This window comes from Thermobia domestica, chromosome 17 (assembly GCF_964235325.1).
Source record: "Thermobia domestica chromosome 17, izTheDome1.hap1.1, whole genome shotgun sequence".
NCBI lineage: Eukaryota > Metazoa > Arthropoda > Insecta > Zygentoma > Lepismatidae > Thermobia > Thermobia domestica.
Genome location: NC_137470.1, coordinates 128,228,198 through 128,247,423, shown reverse-complemented (window position 1 = coordinate 128,247,423; position 19,226 = coordinate 128,228,198). Strand labels below are relative to the sequence as shown.

Below are 19,226 nucleotides of genomic sequence, written 5' to 3'. Positions count from 1 at the left end.
ACCTAAACTTACCCTAAAGTAACCTACACTAACAAAACCCACATAACCTAACAAAGCACAACCCAACATAACATAATATACCAATATTATTGAAGCCACCAATGAGGATGTTTGTAGTTGCAAGAATTTGTATTGGGGCACCCCTGTACCCCTGTTGGAAATCCAGAGTTAAAAGATATCATGGGTATCCGTTGGTTAAATCTTAATCAATAAATCAATCAAAAGCAGTTTACTTATTCAAGTATCTACACATGAACATATTTATTCCGAGATTAAAATCCAGGGGAGGTTGTACACTTTAAGTTCACTTTTATCGTAATATTAGCTGAAATGCCCGCTCTTCGCACGGGAAAATAATGCTTATTCAAAATATTTGAAAATAGAGAACTGTATAGAATAAATACCGACAAGCAACGTTTTTGTTGTTCCATGTATGAGATGCCCGTTGTTCGTACGGAGACAAAATATTCATGAAAAGTATTTGAACCACTTCCCGAGAATATAATTATCGAAGTTGTTTGAACTCTTACCCCAAATTAGTGACACATTTCAATGAAAGTATTACTCCCTGATGTATATGCAAACAACATTGTTTTAAGTTAAGATGTTTTGCCTAATCTTTCGTATTTCAGTGATTTCAAAAAATCCTCTCCTAAAGGAGGTAATTTCTATAATATTAAAATTATCGATTATGTATTCAGAACATGACTAATAAACTCTTAATAAATAAACTCTTCACTAGAAATAACAATAAAATGATATGTGTGTGTCAGCTATTTCGAAAATTCCGCTCCTGAAGAATGTAAAGGAACATTTCAACAATTTTCAAATTTCCGGTTTTATGTCCGATAAACCTTATGCTTTCCATGGAAAGAAAGGTAATTTTTGGTAGTAATTTATTAAACTGTTGTTATTTACTTTCGTAATTTGTAATAAGGGATTTTGAACTTTCATTTTAAGACTTCAGCTCTTTATAAAATTAGGGTCAAACCATTTAATGGCTGTTTCATGCATTTCGGAAAGAGAAATACGAAGTCATTAATCCGTGGCAACGTTTCCTTGATGACACCAAAGTTGCTGAATACTCATCATGAAATGGACTAAGCTCATCAGAAACTCTAACTTGTTCAAGTGAATGGATGAAACACAGTAACATTGGTGTCTGGGATACAATTTAAACCTAAATTAACACTTCAATATTTCTAAAACAGTCAACACATAATGATATGTCATCACACAAGTGTAAAGAGAATCAAAACAACAAAAGTAGAATGTTGTCAGAGCCCCATTCTAAGAGGAATATAGCAGTGAAAGAAATTCGACAAATTCAAACACTGGTGGAACATTGTAGTATGAAAAGGAATAAACCTTCCATGATGTGGAACGTTGATATCGATAACAAATCTTGATCCCTCTCTTGAAAAGAAAGTAAGGTCTAATTCCTAATTTTTATTTTTTCTTAATTGATGTGGAGTCACTAATTCACCGAAAAAATGTTTGGCGCAACTCTATAAAATAATGAGTTTAGTCAATAAAATTAGTTTTTGTTTCTTGCGTCATTTCGCTCTCTCTGACCTAAGTAATATGTTTTCTTGTATCGAAAGCAATTTCCAAAATATTTGAGATGCTAAAATGTACGGATAAAAACAATCAAAAATTCATTTCTGCATGTTTTTAATATTTCCTTGTGAACACGTTTATCAACAAACATTTCTATACGCACTGCTTACCGACAAACACTGTCAATTTATAATATGTGTTAAAGGTAAAAGGAGTCACCCAACTTAAAAAGAAACGTCTTTTGTACTTTTCTGGTTAAAATCTGTTTTTTGTTGTTGTATTTTTGAATTTTTAATACCTAATTTCAGATTATTTACCCCATTTAGTGTGTGTGTGAATTCTGTAAAGGTATTTCAAGCTTAAAATATATAAAACGAAAATCATGCCTGCTGTTCTGTATAGTTGCGAAACATGGTCATTTACTCTGAGGGATCAACGTAGACTGAAAGTAGTTGAGAACAAGATCCTGAGACGAACATTCAGACTCAAGAGGAACGGGAATGGGTAATGTCGGAAACTTCATAACGTGGAACTACATAATTTATACGGTTTATCAAACATTGTTAGGGTCATCAAGTCCAGCAGGCTTAGGTGGGCATGTCATGCAGCCAGGATGGAAGAAAGTAGGAATGCTTTCAGAGTCTTAACTGGAAGACCAATCGGAAAACGACTATTAGAAATACCTAGGCGCAGATGGGAGGGCAATATTAAAATGGAACTCGCAGAAATAAGAACGCAAAGTAGAAACTGGATCCAGTTGGCTAAGGATAGAAGTCAGTGGAGAGCTTTTGTCAAACCGGCATTGAATCTCCGGGTTCCATATTCTATGGAGTTAGTTTAGCTAGTATGATAATTTATTTATTTTACATTTTTGCAAAATTTAATTGATTATTTTTAGATGTAGAAATTACGACAATTAAAGAACTTTATTTCCCGATTTATTATTATTATTATTATTATTATTATTATTATTATTAGTAGTAGTAGTAGTAGTAGTAGTAGTAGTAGTACTACTACTACTACTACTAGTAGTAGTAGTAAAATATACAAGATACTTTTTGGAAACGGACCACACATATATACTACACAAAGCTGTGAAAAATGAGTAAAATGTGTAACATACCAAAGGAAAATAGAAAGGAAATGAAATCTATAAGTTTCATGTCCCACGGTTATGCCGGCTAGGCTAAAGGAGACGGTGATTATGAGAAATGGATGAAATGGTGCATTGAAGAAAATAGGAGGAAATGTGAGAACTCCGAGAAAACCCACCTACAAGGTGTTTGTCCGCCACAAAGCACACTTGGTGCGAGCAAAAGAAAATAGTCCATATCAAAGAAGTAATTTAATTAAACTTAATTTACAACATATGTTTGTTTCTATACATTAAAGTATGCATCACTCTTTCATCAAGATTTCACTGCACTGTTTCTAATATCGCTTAAGGCTTAGTACTCATGGAATAATAATGTAGCGACGAATACATTAAATTTTGCATAGAAGGACTGTGAGCAAAATATATGCATCAATATATGAAAACTTCTTATGCTCCTCATACAACACTGCGGTAGCAGTGATGTGCAAAAGAAAGGGGTAAGTAGTATCTTATTCCCTCCAAAGTAAATATCACATTCCGCTATGATGCTTATGCAATGTTAAGAAATACAACTTTAAACATTCATTCTTATTACTCTATGTTCCTCCGCGGTGACTGGAACGAAGTCTTCTATGTCAAATATAGAAGTAGGAGGGGAGAAAATAGAACCGGTGACGAGTTCTCGATACCTGAGTAGTATTATTAATGATGATATGAAGTGTGAACCTAAAATGAAAGCAAGGGTAGGAATGGCGAAAGAAGTCTTTAAGAGGAAGAAAATACTATTTTGTGGGACGTTGAATAAGGAGTTGAGAAAAAAAAATATCATAAAATGCTTCGTTTGGAGTATTGTACTGTATGGGTCACAAATATGGATATTACGCTCAGAAATGATTTAAAAAGAGTGGAAGCTTTTGGAATGTAGGTGTTGAGAAGAATTATTGATTGCTTTTTCAGTTTAACGTCTCGTTCAGCAACGAGGCTATATGAAACGTGGATCTACTGATTAACGTGGAATCCGAACCACATGTGATCCCACAGGGAATCGTCTCCACGCCAAAGGCACGTACGCCAACCGCTTAGCCACGAAAGAACTCGTGGAGAAAAATGAAGAGAATTAGAAGGGTAGAGCAGAAAACGAATGAGAAGGTGTTAGAAATTGTGGAAAAGGAAACAACAGTTTTAGGCATTGAAAAGACGAAGAAAAAGTGGTTTCGACATTGCCTAAGAAGAAATTGTATCATGAACAATGTACTAGAAGGTATTGTGACAGAAAAGAGAGGGAGAGGGTGAAGGATACTCTAATTAATGGACGATATCAAAATAGAAAGTTCGTTTGTGAAGACCAAGACGTTAGCTGAACACCATGGAGCATTCTGGCAAGGGAAATTCTGGAAATTATGGAAATTTCTGGCAAGGGAAGGTCCTACATATCGCTGAAATTTGATTGCCACATAGCGTATCTAATAGAGTATCATGAGAAATGAAAATGAGCAAAATTTAAGGTGCTATGGACGAGAGGGATAGGACCTATGGGGTTTCAACATTTGAATATCCCCCCAAAAAATATATCATAGAATTATCTACGTTTAAAATACATATCTTGAAAACCGTTAAAGCAATGAAACCGAATTGTGCACGATATAATGAGAACAAAATGCCGTATCGAAAACCACAAAGAGTGTTGCCATAGATGAGGCTGCGTTGCCAACTAAGCATTAAAGTATTTTGTTTGAAATACCACCACATACAAATGTGCACATATTTAAAATGTACTATTATCACTAAACATAACAATGAAGTCGGTAATACAGTTTTGGACACTGTTGGAGTTACGTGTGCTGAAAATATGTAACGAAGAAGTATGATATGTAGCGACATAAGTTAATAAAGTAATGAATTGGAAAAAAATGTGTGAGATCTGCATTACATTTCCGTAGCCCCGGTGAATAAGTAGACAACTCGCGAAAGCAAAATGTTACACGTGAGGAAGGAAACCGTGTTTTCTAACTCTAAAAACTGCTTTTCCAGATTATCTTATCCAGATTTGGTAGAGTACTTTCTTGGTTTATGTCTTTCTTGTTAAGTCATATATATATTTACTTCCTCTCCTACACATCATATGATTACGTTAGGCCTACCTCTCACTCGCAACATTTTGTCGGGTAACTATCTTGTTGCTCCGGCTAAACGCATTGAGTCTTATGGGAGTCCGCTCACTGCGCCGAGGGTGACAGAAAAGTTGCTGAAACACCTCCAAGCAGAGAGATAAAAAAAAAATGTTTTCTACATTTATTTCACATAACAGTTCCGTGTATAGTGCATGAAAAGATGTGTTCGCAATGGAAGCTAATACATGTGTGTCTTTAATTAGTGATGAAGACAATGAAAAATGGAGGAAATAGGGAAACATCCAGTCTTATATAAAGAAAGTTTACATGAATATTCAGATATAAATTTAAAGAAAAAATGTGGGAGGAAGTGTGTTTCTGTATTGTAAGAAACTGGAATGAGCTTTCCAGCCAAGAAAAAAAAAAGAACACAGGTATTTACACAGGAGTCCATTATATTCTGAAATGAAACTGAAATGAAACCTTGGAGTTTTATGTTCCACGGTTATGCCGGTTAGGCTAAAGGAGACGGTGATGATGAGAATGATTGAAATGACAAAATGAAGAAAGTGGGCAGAAATGGGAAAACCCATGCACACAGTGTTTGTCCCCCACAAACCCCACTTGGCGCGAGCTGTGATCGAACCAGGGACCCTACGCACCAGAGGTGAAAGCTTTACTACCGAACCCTATTAGATTTTGAATACAATTAAATGCAGTACAACTAAATGGACCAATGTCGATAGTCAGTCTGCTTATTATTAACGATTATTTTACAGGTAAATCAACCTAATACACACGTAGTGCATGCTTATCTTAATGTCACTATTAGCCTTTCTTCAGGTGGCACAGTAGTCTGAAGTTTGTGTTTATCTTTGTTTTTGCAGGTGCCACTAGAGACAACAGTTCATCAAAGATAATCACATTCATTCTACAATAGCTAAAGAACTTCGACAGATAATTGCGTAAATCACTATATAGCGTGTAAACATTTCCCTTCAGCAATCTCTCAGTGTGTATAGGATGTACCCAGTATTTCTTTTCTCTTCTTTCCTTCCTTCTTAAATTCAGCATTAGCGCATAAACAATAGCACATTGTTCGAAGTCCATCGCACTGTGTCCAATCCCGCTAAATTGTGATATTCAGGGCCCGGATCTTGTTGACAAGTCAACTTTTTTCTGTTACGCATAGGACAAGGCAAGTTCAAATAAAAAAAAATTATCCATCAACTCTAGGTTCTAAAAATATAGTTTTTTTAGGGTCAACTTTTGGCCCCTTTTTGCTGTTTTGAAATTTCAGGTCATTTTTTAATATTTTAAGGTAACTTTTAGGTCATTTATTGTCTTTTTATTCTTTTTTTTCTACATAAGGAAATCTTTAAATGAACACGGTTTACGGATGTGGAAAAGACGAAGTTGAATAATCTCTTTTCTTACTTTCTGATTATTCGAATGGAAAAACTGCACTCTTAACAAGCTAATGAAAACTAAACTGTAGCTGGTTAACGAAAGGTGGGGGTTGGTAGGTGGCTAAACAGATAGTTTTGGGTTATTGACCACAAAGAATGTGATCACGTGAATAACTAAAAATGCATTAGAAGGCGTACAAGGGTTTTAAACAGTTTTTTATCTATTATTTTCATGTAGTCTAAACTTGCTAAGTTTTATTGTTTAAGTGTGCTTCCTAAAACTTGGGAGTGAATTGACGCTTTCAATACTTACAATGCCGTACAATGGACTGAAAATAGAAATAAATGATCAATGGACTGCATCTAACTGAAACAAAACTTTTTGAATATGAGTGAGAAATGTTAATTAAAAATCCAATGGTTATTAAAAAATGTCAATGTTTAATGAAATAAGTTTGAGAAAACGTAAGTTTTAATGTCAATTATTGTGATTTTTACGGCCATTTTACAGGAATTTTAGTGTCATTTTATAGGTCACTTTTTAAAATTTTTTAGGTCAACAAGATCCGGGCCCTGGTGATATTAAATGCCCGGCAACTTTTTTGTTGCCGTAGCCAGTGAGCGAGGGTGTGGCAGCAAAGATGTTTTGTCGCCGTGAAGTTGCTAACTGTAGGCGACTGCGACAAGATAGTTGCACAACTCTTTTGTCTCTAATGAGCAGTAGGCCTTACTGTACACTGTAATATTACTATATTTAAATTGGAAATATAATTATTTTATTACTACCACATTTCGCTTTTAATCGGCCCGGATAGCCGTGTGTTCCAGAAGGCTAAGTCACCGACTTATTAGGGATCGTAGGTTCCAATTCCGCCTCGTACATTGAGGTTTTCTTGTACTTTTCACCTTGTATTTCATTATCATTTTTCATCTTTCATAGAGGTTCGGATCCCACTTTACTATGTAGGTTCCATCCTATATAGCTTGGGCAATGACACAGAACGTAAAAATGGTATCGTTTTCGTTTTTCAAATGCATCAATATTTTTGACACTGCTGACATTTTGCTATCTTATACTATCGGTGTTATTCTGCATTTCAATTAAATTCATAATATAAGACCCAGATTCTTTGATTACCCTTTATTGCCACATATCATACTTCTCCATTGTACATGTTCAACACACGTAGCTCCAACATGTGCTACATTGTACCACTATACTTCACTGTTATGTTTAGTGATAATAGTGAATTTTAAATCTGTGCACATTTGTATATGGTGCTATTTCGAACAAAATACTTTTATGTTGAATTGGCAACACTGCCTCGTAGACAACGCTAGCCCCGTAGGTCCTACCCTTTTCGTCCATAGCACCTTAAATATTGCTCATTTTTATTTCTCATTATGCTCTATCAGATGTGCTATGTGACAATCAGATTTGAGCGACAACTTGTGGTAGCATCCCTTGTGAGTTGCTGCAAGTGACCTAATAAGGCTAGTATACCTGCGATGATTATGATAATGATGATAATGATGATGATAATTCTTCCTATGTAAATACAATCTTTGGAGCAACACTGATCGCTAATAGTAGGCAGCAGTAGCACAGTGTACACCACATAAAGAAGTTTGGTTTATCACACTGTACATAACGTGAAAATTGAAGTTTAGCTTTTAACATCTCCACTCATCCTTCATTTCTCCTCACCATCCATTTCCCGCTCAAAATATATTGGTGTTGTTATGACAACCGGTTTTATTACATTTGATATATAATAATGGCTTGATATGTTCTCAACATTGAAACCGGAAGTGCTAGTACATTACCACCACTTCGGGTTTAGTGGATATATTAGAGTATGCATGGAATATGTTCTTCCAAGCTTAATTGATTGGAGAAAACTGCTTTCCGCTATTTGTTACCGTTTTTACTCTATAGTGATCAATGTTAAAACTGCAAATCATTGTTTTCTTCCACTTCCGGTATAAATAGAGTGTGAATTCGGAAGATGGTAACTATTCTTAAAAGGCTGGATCGATTTGAAGAAAATGCTTAAAGCTGTTTCTTATATTCTTGGTTCTACGTAGATCAAATTCGAAATCGCAAGTTCTACTGGTTTTCTATCACTTTAGGTTTAGTATAGTGTTAATAATGGACGTGAAATATATTCTTGGGACATTTAATCAATTGTGCGAATTCGCTTCTCGCTCTCAGGTTGCCACATTTGCTCTATAGTAATCAACGTTAAAACCGGAAATGATTTCTACCATTTCGGTGGATAGATTACCTACAGTGGTGCTTTTCTAATTTGATAACAACCGGTTCTCTCTCTGTCTCTCTCTGTATATATATATATATATATATATATATATATATATATATATATATATATATATATATATATATATATATATATATATATATAGAGAGAGAGAGAGAGAGAGAGAGAGAGAGAGAAGGAGAGAGAGAGAGATAGTACATGGATAGGTATATAGATAGATGGATATAACTCTCTGAGGAAACAAACCATACAAGGTACAAAAAATCAAATCTTTAATATGTACCACAGGTGACAAGTAGAGACCAACACAGTATTCTAATACAAAGTGTTGTGATGAAATTAGATAGCACTACGAATATCTTGGAAACGAATTATCTAAGATAGATAGTTGTCATAAAGTATTGGAAAGACCTTAATCCAGCAATGGATCAATGAATCCTGATAACGGTATGCATGTGTTTACAATATACAATAAATAATCTTCATCTCTAGGTTCATGTGAACCATGAATGTGAATGTGAACCCAGTTCTCATTCTTGATATGTGATACCTGAGCATTTGAGATTAAGAAAAGAAATAAATGCTTATATAGGGTGACCAGACGTACTGATTTTCGCAGTACTGTACTGTTTTTCAAAGAGCTGTCCTGTGTGTTACGAAGACGCATAGAAAATCGGAAAATGTCCTTCTTTACTTAAAAAATAAATGTTCTGCGAAATCCTGAGTTAACTTATTTTCAATACTTTAATGTTTCATTCTTTATTCACAACATTTCGAAACACAGGTACTCTTTTTCTGAATGATATAGACTATTGTGTTTTTCAACACTTTTCAAAAGATAATTTTCAAGATTCGTTAAAATTGTGTGCTTCAACATACTTAAGTTTTCTTTTCCATTAAAGTGACTCTTCTATTACTCCATCAAATTGTTTTAAGTTGTTTCATCAATCTTATATTGATCATTCATGAAAGGATTTGGTGCAATTTTTAATTGCTTCATTACTTCAATACTTCACTTTTAACAAAAACGAATGATTAACTTAAGGTTACGTTAAATGAAATAAGGACATGCATATTACGGACGCATTAAAATATCATATATTATTATATCTGTGGCCTACTTTTCGCTTGTCAAAATCTGGTCAACCTATGCTTATACCTTGTTCTGAGAGATATGTTTAACTCTGTAGCTGTAAGAAGTTCTAAAAACAAAGATAGTTAAGCTAAAATTTTCTCTTCCTGGGTATAACTGGGTAAAATTCACTGTTATGTCTGGGTATAACAAACGGTTCTACGAACTCGAAATATTTTAACAACCAGTTCTAGCAAACCGATGCGAATCGGCTGAATAGCACCACTGATTACCTCCATCAGCAAACTCAGCTTCTAAATTTTGACCTTCAAACCCTTGTTAAAATTTATAATGATTCATCAAGCACAGCATGCAGAAAAACAAACAACACTGAAATCAAATCGTTGGTATTTATTTACTTGTCTTACAACATAATAAAACATAAGAAATGTTTTCAAATGGATGTCAACTAAATGTTACTGAACGCATATTTTAAATTTAAGCGGAATCGAGCCTGTACTCATGTGTAGATCGATGAACATGTTAGTGAACACGGGTTGCTGGAACGGCAAATCAAATAACCGAGTTCTCTCTCTTAACTCCGGTATAGTGGTAGGGGATTATCTGTTCGGAAAATCGCTTCCTTCAGTATACCTCATATGTAGGCATCTGGAGCCGTGAGGTCAGGGGAGTGGGATGAATATGGAAAATCCGTTTAACTGAAAATCAAGCGATGTCCAATATCTTGTGGGCAGAAGGACAATTGACTCGCTTAAAGTGTGGTCAGTAGTTTCGTCTTTTTGTGTCAATTGTTGTTGTAACGACAGATTTTCGGTGTGGCAAAAAGCATGCAAATCATGCAAGAATGACTCAATAATCAACTGTCGATTGATGCAGTGCTCAAGGTACACATGGCTTTCATCACTGAACAGTATGTTGCTGATGAAATCTTCATCTTCATATCGTACAGCTCCAGAGCAATACAGTAGAAGTGTGGTGAGATGTTGCCCCACATCGTATAGGAGAAATAGTGCTTAAGAATAAATATTTTCTCCTCTGTTGAGAGGAACATTAACTTCGCACCAACTGCACTCTACGTTAGTCCACACTAGGTATGAGCAAAACCGGTTTTTATAAACACCGGAAACCGGTTTCTAGAAAAAGCCAAATTCGAAAACCGACATTTCGGTTTTCTACAAAGCCAGTTCGTTTTTACCCAAACCCGTTTCGGTTTTCTCCAAAACCAGTTCTTTTGCTCCAAAATCGGTTTTCTCAAAAAAAACGGTTCGCTTTTCACCGAAACTAGTTTCGGTGAAAACTGTTTCCGAAAACACATAAAACTACTTATGTGGAAACGAAATCGGTTTCCGGAGAACAACGAAGCGCTATTCTGGTCAGAAATAGAACCAGTTTTGAAAGGAAAAACGGATCCGGTGAAAAACGAACCGGTTTTGGTGAGAAACGGTTTCGGCGAAAAGCCGTTTTTTAAATTTTCAAAAAAATGGTTTCGGTTTTCCTAAAAACCGAAAACCAAAAACCCGGTTTTTGTGCCCACCACTAGTCCATACATAACTAAGCACACGTGTCACACTCACAGGTCATACCACATTGCACCTGCGCGCAATCCTTACGCGAATTTCAGTACTGTTTGTTTTCCCGCATACTGTAGTTCTTGAGATATTGTGTCTCTCTTACGGACACACACAACATATATATATATATATTGTAAACCAATCTCCTTAAAAATATATCAAATAAAAACAAAACTATTCGCTATTTAGAAAGACTAACGAGACACACTTTAAAAATAAATGCGTTACATTTTTCAATGAGGGTTGATATGAAACAAGTGTTCTGCTCTTTTAATCAGATGTTGTATATCAATGTATAATGTTGATCATTGATAGTTTCACTTAGTATAAATTGCTCAATACATTACGTTTGCTCCCAGTAACTGAAGGTATCTTACGAATGTAAACATATTACATTTAATGGTGAAAACCTTACCTTTAGATGAGCACAGGCTTGAAGTCCATTAGGTTTTTCCAGTCTCTGCTCCAAGCAGAACATAAAGTTTTCCTTGATCTCTAGCTTCGACTTACTCATGATGAATTTGTCGAGTTCCTGTCAACTAAACAAATTTTCTGGTAATTTCCATAGTTTGCAATGAAAAGAAACAAGAATTATTAAAATCACCGTTATTATTATTATTATTATTATTATTATTATTATTATTATTATTATTATTATTATTATTATTATTATTATTATTATTATTATAGTTATAATTTGCTGAATTGTTATGCATGTACTTCTCATGGGTAATCCCTCGTTCGCTTCTATGAAGAGATAAATAAAAAGGTCTGTGTTTTTGCTTAATATTACGAGTTAATTGCAGAAATACTGGTAATTGAATGAACATGTTCAACGAACTTTAAAAAGTTCGTTACTGACTTTTCTATGTCTGTGTGTCCGTCTGTCTGTCTGTCTGTTATATGCAAATTTTTAATTTTGAGCCCTATATTTAGTAAGAGCATCAAAAACCATCTGAGAAAGTGATGGAATTTTTTGAATCACTCTTACTGCTCGAATTTCGAAAGATATAAGGAGCAATTTCTCGGGAAACACAAGCTAAAGAGAGATTATATTGGCGTTGATCAATACCTAAGAAGATGGTGAATATTTTGGTACTAAATAGCAAAAGGTGGCCATTGGCCAACTGGCCACCGTTCCCCGGATATTGGCCAAAAAGTTCATATTTTGTGAGATTAAAGGAGCCATATCTCGTGAACTGTAAGTCATAGAGAGATGATATTACTCAAATTTTTGCGAGCAAGAGAAGGTGAGGAAAAAAAAGATTTACTTTAACATGTAGGAAAGATTATAGTTATCCTTCCCAATCCATCTCTCCATTCTTTCTAAGTTCGTTCTGGCAATGATTTTCTAGCATTCTCAACTGGTTTATATCTGTTTTAAAATCTCAAAACAGTAGCAGTGGTTATCTATGTTTCCAATCCCGAGACATAACGCTACACAAATCCGTCTGTCCGTAATGTAAAGAATAAGTGTGTCTTGCATCTACGAAAATATCGAAAAATGAAATAATTCAGTTTAACGTCTCACGACCATGCTCTTTAGGTTAAGGGAGACGATGATTAACGCAAGTGAATGATGAATTGGTGGAATTACAATGCGAGAAGAAACGAGATCGTCCCAAGGAAACCCACGAACAGGATGTTGTCCACCACAAACTTACTTAAAAAAGCACCGAACCATGGACCCCATATACCAGCGTTAAGGACTCTACCAGTAAGTCATAGCGCCCCTTGACGAAAATACTGAAGTTTACGTACATATCATATAAGGTTAATCTTTGAAACAAACCGTATCACCTAAAATAAATAAATAAAAAAAAATAGTAGCATGAATTAGAGTTGTGGCTACCTACTTGAAGGATGTTTTGCAAGATCCTCTCGTCTACTTGAAATTCTTGACAAATGATACATCGCATTTCATATGCATTCCATACAATGGACTTTAGTAAACGTTGCATTGAAATTACCTTCGTAAAGAAAATAATAATAAGAAGAAAATCTTCCAAGCTATTTTAATCGAAATTCGAGATGAATGTTTACGAACTGAAAATATGTGTTGAATTCTTCCTTAACTACAAATATTTTCTGCAGTCCAGTGACATTATTGTCACAAAGATTACAGGAATTTAATAGCCATTAACCTCAGTGGAACAGCCAACACTCGATAAAGAATGCAATAACAACGTTCGGCATGTACTGTTTATTCCGCAGTTTGACAGATTTATCTCGCTATTGGTCAATGTAATTTCATATTTACGTTCGACCATTTGTTAGCGCAAAGGAATACATATATTACCAAAAGTGAATACTTTTAAGTTTCAGAGGGTCTAAAAGGGGGATGAAGAAATTTCCCCTGTTATATAAATGGGTCTTTTTGGGATATATAATCTCATATTTTAGTTATTTGTATTTGGAATATAAATTTGAAATTCGGTATTCTTGTACATTTTCTATCGGATTATTTAAAAAGAAATACTGAAAATAAAGATTTCCAAGTTTAGAGCGGTTGTATGGTTAACTGAAAAATCTTTCCCATGTTGCATATATGGCAAATCTTCTACCCCCAAAATGTTGAGACACTTCCACCAGGATTAGAATGATGAAATTTGGCATGATTGTAACCTTCCGGGACTAACCCTCAAGATAATTACTAAAAGTGAATAGTTTTAATGTTTAGGGGGCCTAAAAGGGGCTAAGGAAATTTCCATATTTTTAAATGAGCGTTTTCTTGGGAGACAAAATCTTATCTTTCAGATGTTGAAATAAGAAAAGAAACTTGAAATTTTGTAGAATTGTGGGTTTAAGCCGAGCAAACGTGAAGGTCTGGGGGCGGAGACTCCAGCTAGCCAAAGGCTAGTGTATATATATAAAAGGTGTCCATAAAGTTCGTTGCCGCTCTGTGTATCTCTTCGAAACGACTGTGAATATGACCAAACGCAAAAACACTTCCGTCATTATTGTGAGGGGCTTTAATTTTGAGCTGTAAAAGATCGACCCTCATATAGGGGTACGAAATGTCTACTTGAAAATTTCAAATGGCAAATGGGGTCGAGTAATATATCGTTGGAAAAGTCCTGACAAGAGAAATATTTTGACGAAATATTTTCAAGTCGCTATGTTGACCCCATCTAAAATAGCGGTGGTTCACATTTCGTGTCCATAAATTCTGTTGACCTCCCATGTATCGATGAAACGACTGCGAATATGAGAAAACGTAAAAACATGTAGGTCATTATTTTAAGGGATTGCAATTGTGTGTTGAAAAATTCTAACCCCGACCCCTTCTCCAAATAGGGGTACGAGGGTAAACTTGACATTTCAAATGGCGAATAATTTGAACATGTTCAACGAAATATCTTTTGCTGTAAGTTCGAAATTTGCTAGGTTGCCGACATCTAAATTAGTGGTGAAATCAAATTTCGGAGTGAAGACGTTTGATGACTTTTAGATATCTATGACTTGCAAATGTGGTTCTTCTACGTTTTTGTGATTTGTAGGCAGGGTGTAAGTATCGTAAATACGTTTGTAAATCAAGAAAATAATGAGTTATTGGGTGGAGACTTTATTTCTGTACATGTTGTCCCTAGTTTGGGAAACGAAGGCCTATTTTGCTGTTATACTGTATTGCCAAAAGAGCAAGGTTTTACTGAATGGTTATGTCAAAAGTGGGAATATAGAGTTGCGAAAATATCGACATCAGAAAAAGGGATTAGTATTACCAGTGTGTAGAGAGGTTTACACCTGTACCCCTATTGGGGGGGGGTCTCTTTTGTAACTTTTATAGTACACAATTGCAACCGCTTTAAATAATGACAGACGTGTTTTTACGTTTTCTCATATTAGCAGTCGTTTCATATTGACCCAGATCTATATGGGGTGGCAACAGAGTTTATGGACACGAAATGTGAACCACCGCCATTTTAGATGGGGTCAATATAGTGACTTGAAACTTTAGGCAAAATATCTATACCTCAAAATAAGAGCCCCTCACAAAAAATGACGGACGTGTTTTTGCGATTTTTCAGATTCGCAGTCATTTCGAAAGTACATGTAGCGGCAAGGGACTTTATGGACACACACTCTCTATATATATACAGGATGTCTCAAAAGTACGCTGCCAAAGAGTAACTCTGCTTTTATCAGAATTACAACAAAATATAAAAGGAAAAATAACATCTCCAAATGTAATGTTTTCAATCTAAAGTGACGGTATTTTTTAAATCGTACAATCCGTTAGGTTTGTACACTCTTTATGCGCCCAACGTTAAATGAAAATGCAACGTTGCCATTTAGCTGGACCAACAATATAAGTGAGTGAAGTTACTGTATTTTTCACTAACATGTCGATGGCCAGCCCCCTTTCAAACAGTAACTTTATTCACTTATGTTGTCGGTCCAGCTAAATGGCAACGTTGCATTTTCATTTAACATGAATAATGTACAGCCGAATAAAAAAAAATGATTCACCTTAGATTGAAAACATCATATTTTGAGATGATTTTTCCTCTTACATTTTGTTGTAACTCTGATACAGAGTAACCCTATGTCAGGGGACTTTTGAGACACTCTGTATATAATTGACGACATTTCCAGACGGTTAAATCATTAGTACAGTAGGCGCTCTTTAATCCAACATCATGCGGTTCGGCACATTCCATAATCCGACACCAATTGAGCCGCTTGCATTTGTTTTTCAAATGGATTTGATCTTTTGTCTCATAGCCACCAGATTACATCACTCCGCTGCACATTCATTCAGCGTTTAACTTGATTGTCAGTTTTGATTTCAGTGCAGTTTTCACTCTTGTACCGAATTACGTACTCACTCAGCACGAATTCTTCAGATGCTTATAGAACTTAGGATGTGCATAAACACGCTTCTAACAGTTTTAAATCATTTTCATTTTTATATAGAGCGACATGTCTTTGGTATATCAGTAAACTATCAATAACAGCAGAAAGTGTACTGACATTCAATCATCCGGCAGAATCGCTAATCCGGCATGGCACGGTCTCAAACGTGCCGAATTAAAGAGCACCTACTGTACTTAGGTCGAGCCGAGATTTTTATCATTTGTGTGTTTTTTTTTTTGTTGTTGTTGTTGTTTGTTTGCATATTTTATTTATTTATTTTTTTGAAAGTACTAGTACACTATTTATTCTACATCAACCGAAGTCATCCAATCGGGATCAAACTTGGCAAGGTGATAAAAGTCTGAATATATAAATGAACATATTGAATATTACGTTCTGCAGATTTTTCATTTTCGAGGTATGGACGGTCAAATTATGTGTCATATTATCGGAAACGAAATCCCATTCACGAACTCATTCGATCGGGATTAAACTTGGCATGACAGTAGTCGTTCACTTGCTGTAGAAGTGTCAGAAATATAAGACGCGTATGTTTCTGGTTCATAAGTAATCATAATCGAACTTCTACATCAATGAATTGGTATAATACGTAGAAACATAATAAATTCCGTTTAAATGAGGGAAGGATATCTTTAACATTCTGATTTTCGGTTTTGTGTTCGTAAACAATTTTCCTTACGATTTTTACGAATCTGATAAATTCATCGCTTCAGGATGTGAGAAAACGATTTGACTCGGGTTTGACATTGCGAAAAGTTGTTCAGAGACGATTCAGTGAGTCCAGTGTAATCAAATTTCCATCAACAAGTAGCTTGAAGAAATCTTTGAGTTTAACGTCCCATAAATATGCCCTGTAGTCTAACGGAGACGAATGATTAAGGCAAGTGCAAGATGATGAAAAATTTAGTGGAATTATGATGTAGGAGGGAACAAAAATACCTGAGAAAACACAAGGACACGATGTTGACGGTCACAAATTTACTTGGCCGGGAATCGAACCATAGACCCATGTACCGGACGTAAGCATTCTACCATTGAGCCACAGTGCCCTCCCGCAACAATAATCATGAAAATCAAAGAATTAGGTATACCTTTGAAATATTTTTGATTAGATATCTTAAAAATCAAAAATATGTGTCCGTCAGAAAGAAATGTTTTTTCTGTCAGATTTCGTGCTGATCGCTGACTAGGATTAACCGAAAGGTTCCTTGAATAGGAAAAGAAATAAAAAGAAAAAAATATTTACTTCCAAGATTGTATTAATTTTGAAAGAGTTTGATTTACCAATAAACTCCTTCATGTATTTACTGTCTGTCTGTCCATGTGTCCGTCCGGGAGATATGAAATCTCAAGAATTACTTGATTGAGCAGCATCAACTTTAGCCAAAATAAGGAGTCAAAAATTTAGAATCAAGTTCAGTGATGAATGTGAAACTTAAACCGGAAGTGGTAGTAATCAACCATTTCAGGTTTTCACATTGATCCCTATAGAGTAAAAATAGTAATATACAACGTTAAACCGTTTTCTGTCAAGGATAACCCGTCCGAAGATATGTTCCACCGATATTATACCCTTTCTACTAAAACGAAAAGTGATAGAAATCTGCTACCACCTCCAGTTTTAATATTAAATGAGAAAAATATCATGTCATTAGTAAATCTTAAATGTAATAATACATAGATTGCAACACTAAAGTTTCTGATTGGGGATTGGAGAGAGATGAGGAATGCATTGTTGTGAGGAGACTCGAAGCGGAGGTAATCCTCTCCAGTTTGCTCTCAAGTACATCCTAGTTTTTGCTTGGGGAGTGATGGCCCGAGAATTCTTGTCGGGCAAAAGACAACAGAGGAACTTCCATTGTTAAGCCGTTACAAATATCCAAACTTCAAATCTTTTCTTTCAGTTTAACGTCCCACGATTATGCCCTTTAGGTTAAGTGAATGATGATGGAAGAATTGGTGAAATTAGAATGTGGAAGGAAATGCGAGAACGCAGATAAAAATACAGATACGATGCTGCCCACCATAAACTTACTTTTTTGTCGGGGATCGAACCAGGGACCGAATACACGAAATGTAAGCACTCTACCACTCAGCCGATTCTGTGTAGCACATGATTCCCGTTCGCCTGATCTGACTCCGCTAGATTATTTTTTTGTGGCACTCTCTGGGGAACAAGGCAGTGGCGTAGCAGCTGCCCCCGCAACCCCCGCAGTGCGGGGGGCCCCGAAGTCTTGCGATGAATAAAGATGTAAAGAAGTAGAACTTCAACCTTACTTCTGTCGGCTTTACAACTAGGGCCCCTTCTCTATACTTTGCGGGGGCCCGCAAAAGTGTGCTACGCCACTGGAACAAGGTGTGCCTGAACAAACCACAAACAATGCAGCAGCTCAAGGAAAATATTCGTGCAAAAATAGGAGCCCTCGGACCAGAAGTGCTCAGGGCCGGCATGTCCATATACACTGAGAAAAATCCGTTCTCCGGACAGCGGTATATTGTACAAATATACGGTATCCTCTTGCTTGCTATAGAAATCAGTACGGAGCATACGTTACCCGTATGCCACATAAGCTCTGCCCTTAGATGTTACATCATGCCGGTGTAGGATGTCTGACATCTAACAGTTTTCTGTATATCACATACATATACTTATATTACCTTCGTCAGCTATATGTTATATACGTCAATTTCTATGTGAGATCCTGACCGCCTATATTGTTTCATACGGAATGTACGTATAGATGGAACACTTATACAGAAAATATTATAAAACTTATGTTTTCAGTTATGCATCTGCTGTACGTTGAGTCCAAAAACTACAGAAATTACGCATGTAACCTATCTTTTTAAGTACGCCATCTACATTTTTTTCTCAGTGTAGACAACCTAGGTGGCTGCTTAGGGCGGAACGGCAGGCATATTTTTTACGTGCGGTATATCAACATTAGCCAAAACGTATGTGTGCCAGCGCCCTACATATTTAGTAACAGGAAGTTAATGAAAAGTAGGATCACCCAAGATCGATTACTGCTCACTTATATGGAGCAGGGGAACATATATCTGCCCATAGTACGTTTCCGTGTTCCCACTGGGCATACTATGACTAAAGACGATCTCCTCCATTATCTGAATATTCAGACTACGGATGCTCGCAGAAATGTCACTGATCTAAAATTTCCACATAAGATACTCGTATTCCCACTTCAAGATTTATAGTTTTTCACAC

General features: G+C 35.8%; 1 protein-coding gene across 1 annotated transcript in view; it reads right to left on the bottom strand.

Annotated features, from left to right (window-relative positions):
• Nucleotides 1–11,656, bottom strand: part of LOC145674172 (condensin-2 complex subunit G2-like) — a 165,313-nt gene extending 153,657 nt beyond the window's left edge. Inside the window, exon 1 of the mRNA XM_081744004.1 lies at nucleotides 11,538–11,656. Within this exon, the coding sequence (XP_081600130.1) occupies nucleotides 11,538–11,636 (99 nt within the window). The 5' untranslated portion in view covers nucleotides 11,637–11,656. The remainder of the gene's footprint in view (nucleotides 1–11,537) is intronic.
• Nucleotides 11,657–19,226: the final 7,570 nt, after the last annotated feature.